General features: G+C 36.6%; 1 protein-coding gene across 3 annotated transcripts in view; it reads right to left on the minus strand.

Annotated features, from left to right (window-relative positions):
* The window catches only part of pax3a (paired box 3a), a 35940-nt gene extending 33006 nt beyond the window's left edge, over window positions 1–2934 (minus strand). For 2 of the 3 annotated variants that reach the window (XM_067452666.1, XM_067452664.1), the window contains exons 1-2: window positions 1133–2934; window positions 59–294 (exon numbers count right to left, since the gene is read on the minus strand). In XM_067452666.1, the coding sequence (XP_067308767.1) occupies window positions 59–294; window positions 1133–1217 (321 nt within the window). In that variant the 5' untranslated portion in view covers window positions 1218–2934. The remainder of the gene's footprint in view (window positions 1–58; window positions 295–1132) is intronic. The other variant, XM_067452665.1, reaches the window with a different exon arrangement.
* Window positions 2935–6000: the final 3066 nt, after the last annotated feature.

A 6000-nucleotide genomic window follows, 5' to 3' on the forward strand; every position in this document is an offset into this window, starting at 1 on the left:
GTGAAACTGATGTGAACTGTCTAATAAAGTCAATTCAGCCCTATACATGATGTCCTACCTTGGGTTTACTGCCACCAATAGCACCGGGCCGAATGGATCCGGTCTCCTGGTACCTGCATAAAATTTTAGACACGCATCCGTGCGAGACGCGCAGTTGTCGGGAGATGACGCACGGTCGTATCCCGTGATGGGCCATCTCTACTATCTTGTGGCGGATGTGATTGGGCAGAGGGCGTCCGTTTATGAAGACTCCACCGAGCTGGTTCACGCGGCCCTGACCTAAAGGCGTGGAGACTGCAGTATAAAGGAAAAGTCAGTGACTGACACTGTATACGATTTCCTTGGGTCAAAAAATGAAAATATAATCAGCACAACAACGGTATGTTCTTTCCTATGATACAAATATTTAGCCTACATATATAACAACAATGAAACTACAATCGCCTATAATAACAAATTATAATAATTATTTATAAATAGGCTACTACTAGCTAACTAGCTAGGCTACTTGGCCGTTTGGGGGGAAAAAGACAGTGACAATCATTACTTGTTTATAGGCCTATATAGGCTATATATAAGCAGGTATATTTAAAATATAAAGAAGCTGTAAAGTTTTATATAGTTAATTTATTAAAACAACCTTTATTTACTATTTATAGTGTCAGTTACATACGTTGCATGTAGTTACTGTAGTAATAACGGTATGCATAATTAAATACACCTAACCCTAAACCAAACCCTAATCTTAACCCTACTGTAAGTACATGTAGTCACTCAATATTACCCAGACCTTAAATGTATAATTACAGTGTAACAAGTTTTTATAGAATATAAATACATTTAATTTCACTAGTATAGGCCTACACAAAATACACTAAATGTATTTCACTGTACAACATTTCACCGTTATGTTGCTTGTTCTTTGTTTTCTTTCAGCTTGAACGCCACAAATAATTTAAACCCAAGTTTTGAATGTTAGTGAGTTGCAATTTTTACAATGTAATTTCAAATATTCAGGCCTATAATGTCACTTTTCTTTCTCCAATCAAAATACGGCATCAGATCAAATCGTCCTTATGAAGAACCGACTCTGTGAATGCATCTAAGCTCGGGATGTGTAGTAACACCTTACCCTCCAAGGAATAGCCTCCTCTCGGGTAGTTTTGGGGTGGCGTGGGGCGCATCATCCTGGAAATGCCCCCCGCTAATGCGGTCATATCTCCTCTGCACGAAAGAAACGGGTGCACGAGCACTTGATAGAAGAAGTGAAGTTATCCAAAGGAGAAGCACAGATCGGCAAGTGTCAGTGGGTTGTTGAACTAGCAAGTCTTCAGTTGAAAACGAAAAGTCAACTTCAAAAGTCAAAGCGTCGCTGCCAATCCTCCGTAGTTAATCATGGATATCCAGGTTTTCTCAAAGCGGATTGGAAGATAAAACTCTCAGAGCTTCGGTTCCGTTGTTGTGGACACACTTGTTGTTGTGGATTGAAACGGTGATGATCAGTGGCGAAACATTTTATCAGTTGTTGAGTTGTTGGCTCCTTCTGCCCATCGAGGACTGTGATTGGTCAAGGAGGGAGGGTCCAAAGACCTGGGAAAGCCTTCTGATTGGTCCAAATCTCGAAACTTTTGTGCCATGACCTCGGGAGTTCAAGGGGATGTGTCACTGATAACACCCTCAGACATAAACTGTGATGCTGAGAAGATAATAGTTCAGTTTTCTTAAAATCATTTAATTTCAATAACATTTCAGCTTCTTTAATTATGTGGTTTGGAGCCACTCGAGCGTTCCGGGAAGTCTTCCAAACAAACTTAGACAGTTTAGATGTTTTTATTATCACAATGATCGTTAATAAAGCCTCCAAGACATGAAATGGAAGTGTCAGATAAGGGAGACATCCAAAATGTGCTGGGCGAGTTGGGAAGCTTTCAAGAACAAAGATGGGAAACTCTGCAGAGTTGCTCCATTATCCGTTCTTCTGCAACAACCATGTTTATCCGTTGGTATTGGATAGATAAAAACTCTTCAAACACCACATTTTAAGTAAAAACCCAAAAGCTGCACAGCACAGAGGTATTTATTGTATGCTTGTGGACAGTAGAGTCTCTCCAGAATGAAAGGAGCGGCTTGCGGGGGTCTCAGCAGGGTATGACGCCGAGAGTGCCGTAAAAGCTGTCTGTGGAGACGAATACAATTGTGAAGAAGCGTTATTTATAACGCAGAGACATTCAATATAGCCATCCATCCCACTCATTCTCTTGCATTACTCCGCATTTCTCTCTCACGCGCACTCAACTCCCTCCATCTCACGTGCTCCTCCTCTGTTCCCCGCAGTTACTGAAGTTCCTTTTCTTTGCAGGCGCTCATTGAGAACCTCACGTCAGTCAAACGGCCCCCGTTCATTCAGAGAGACCCCTGGTCAATCGAACAGAAAAAAAAACTATCACACTTTCAACTGTTCAAACAGAAGAACCCACTCAGAGTTAAATATAGCATCATGAAAAAAATGCTAAAGTTCAGTTGATAAAAATAGAAGGGGAACATAAACAAAACAACAACAAAACATGAATCTGACAGCAGAATGTCCTATGAATCTCCGGTCTTGTCCGATTTCCATCAGACTAATGTGATAAATACGCTGGCTGTCATCTCAGAGTTATCAACTCAGAGACGTCGACAGTTCAATCAGGGGGTAAAGTGCCCCTCTGTTCCTTTGGGATGTGGGCATTATCGCATTGCTTTGCTCAGATGAGCATGTTTCGCGGCGGCGACGGATAAGCGCATGTTATTGCCGTCCATGGTCCCAGGTGCTCCATAAACGGATTAGCGCAGCGGCGTGGAGCGCGGAGCCCGCGCGGCGCGCCACAGGCCAGGCTGCCCTCAGAACAAGAGGAGCGCCACAGACGCCCATCCTGACTTTAATTGACATCTGACCACTTCTGCCGGATTGGCCTGAGGGATAAAACATCAAAAGTGAAGTGAAATTAATGCAATTGATATCGGAAATGGCTATCTATCTATCTATCTATCTATCTATCTATCTATCTATCTATCTATCTATCTATCTATCTATCTATCTATCTATCTATCTATCTATCTATCTATCTATCTATCAAATCCATTTGAAAACCCCATCAAATAAAATAAAATCAATTAAACACTTATAAAAATTATTACACTGCATATTAATAGACCTATTATTATTAAATAGACTATTATTAAGTAAAGGGGTTTTTTTTTACTGGAGGAGAAGTAAAAAGGTTTTCTTGTCTTCTTTTTTGTCGTTGATTTATTAGACAGTAGCTATTTGCCGAAACAAAAAAGCTAAAAATGACACGCGTCGCTGTTTTTATGATAATAGCCTTATAATAATAATAATAATAATAATAATAATAATAATAATAATAATAATAATAATAAAATAACACTAAACTTCGACAACATACATTGGAGACAATTCGTTCACGCAGTAATAACATTTCTCCAATTATTATTTTTTAATCTAATTGTAATTTGAAATAATTTAACTCACTCAAATGTTATAAATGAAAACTGACGTTGTGTTCGTTGAGCCTGTGGTCTCGTGCAGGGAAAACATCTAACGAAAAAGTCGCAGCATTTTTGTAATATAGGCTATTAAATACATGCAATAATATACAAGTGAAAATGTAAATGTGCTATCTGAAGACAATATAGAAAATATAATAGAAAATAAAAAAATATAGAAAATACTCCTAAAATAACTCGACTGTGTAGCCTAATGTAAATTAAATCATATTCATGGCATAAAGCAGTTCATTTAATAAAGCACATTTTTGGTATCCTGACAAAGTAATTTCATTAATATTTTGCATGCTTTGCGTATAGGTTGCGAGGCTATCAGCGTGTGCAAATATGTTAATGGCTGTTTTCGGTCATAAAAGTAAAACTTTTATGAAATTTCCTTAAAGTTTTCGTGTGCGTATTGATAGGCCACGTTTGGCTCAACTGACTGTTTACTAATTGCTTCTTTGTATTTAGGCCTGTGGTTTCTAGCATTTTAGACTCTGTGAGTGTGTGTGTGTGTGGGGGGGGGGGTGTCTTAATTAAAGTCCCACAACAAACTTTATTTTAATTAATTCTTTGCATTGCACATCTCAGAAAAGCCTGCTACGAACAAATGTTTAGAGCGAGCATGAGCCATTTTCCCTGCTCACAGTGCAATAAACACTATAATAATGTTTTCAGATTGAAGAATTTCTATTGCACACAACAGGCTCGCAGTAACTCGATATGGTCATAAAGTGAGTGGGGATATATGCGGAATGAGGAGAGACTCAGTTTGATTATCTTTAAAGGGATACTGGATATCCGTGTCAAATCAATTTTGGAGTGAAAAATCCAAGTCAGAAATTTTCTACATGGGTGGAAGAAAAGACATCATAAATAAAGAGGCAAACGCCACACTGGAGAAATGTAAGCGCCCCTGGTTTAGTTTAGACTCTAAAACCAAATAACCCCTGGATGTGTTTCATGGAACTCTGGGAAAAAAAATGCCATTATGATTAAACTCAAGAACAATGTTTCAGCTCTGAGGAGAGACTGCAAAACCAAGTGATAGACTGAAACAGAAGCGAAGTGACTGAAGATATGGTTTGATGTATACTCTCAGCAGTAGGTCATTTCTGTTCATAATTTATAACTTTCATAATTTATAACTCTTTCTTGTTTTCAGACTTTAGATGTAATAGTGCTCCTTCGCTCTAATCTGAATAGGGGTTGCTTTTCAAAGTAAACTCATATATATAATGTGTAAATTATAACTTCTGCATTATGAAAAAATCATCCAAGTAAAATCGAATTTTAATTATTGACGTTTTTAATTTAAAATCAAAGTGGTGCAAATTAATGTTTCAAAGTACAGTAAGTTTATTGCACTTTGTTTTTAAAAAACAACAACATTGGACCTATAATATAGAATAGATTAAATGGATGAAAGAAAAGAGTAACGGCATGCTAACCTAAAAAAAATTAAGTTCTTATAGCCTATTAATATTCGTGCAGTTTGCATGAACTCATAAACAAATCATTTGTCATTGATTTGTAAATGCAATGCAAAATAATAATAATAATAATAATCTAAAAACTGATACTAATACAAAATAGTGCACCTATATTCCACCTAAAATATAGACTTTACATTCATATTTTTCATAACTACATTTTGACCTAAATTCATGTTTATTAATCGTGTCAACTACACGTTCTGCGTCTTCAAAAGCTATAGGCTTAGCAGGCTTCAGAACAAATCTACTATTTATTTATTTTTGTGTAGCACATATAATTTCATTTATATATATATATATATATATATATATATATATATATATATATATATATATATATATATATATATATATATATATATATATATATATATATATATATATATCCTGCGAGGACTTCAGATGAAGCTAACCCTGAATCAACATGCACCTATGCGACATTTTCGGTCATGTTGTTGTGTATTCATTAGCCTGCTTCAATGAGCTAATTGTTTCTGCCTTAAATGTATGCATCGGTTAAATTAATAATTTGTAAGCTAACTGCGTGATTTGTTTACCTTCCTGAAACTTGGACAGTCAAATCTGAGACTATACTGTAATAGACGCAGGCATTTTCTGTAAAGCTGCTTTGAAAAACGCTATACAAATAAATGTGAATATGAAATAACAAACAGTCTGTGTGTGTAACTTTTACTCAAGCATCCCACTAACGAATGCTTAAGTAAATATTTACCGCTCGATCTGCTGTGGGAAACATCGATCTTACAGTAAAGTGACAAACTACTCAATAATACTTCTCTTCACAATGGACTCTTGCTGTTGTGATGACTTTATTTACTCCCCTGCTCATTATAATAACTATAAAATGATGGTTGTTAGCAGTTTCCTTCTCATGTTAAAAGCGTTTGCTCTGGCAGGGTTCAGCTCACAACACTAACAAAAATTGCCAACAAGT

The sequence above is a fragment of the Pseudorasbora parva genome, chromosome 9 (assembly GCF_024679245.1).
Source record: "Pseudorasbora parva isolate DD20220531a chromosome 9, ASM2467924v1, whole genome shotgun sequence".
NCBI classification, from domain to species: Eukaryota; Metazoa; Chordata; class Actinopteri; order Cypriniformes; family Gobionidae; genus Pseudorasbora; species Pseudorasbora parva.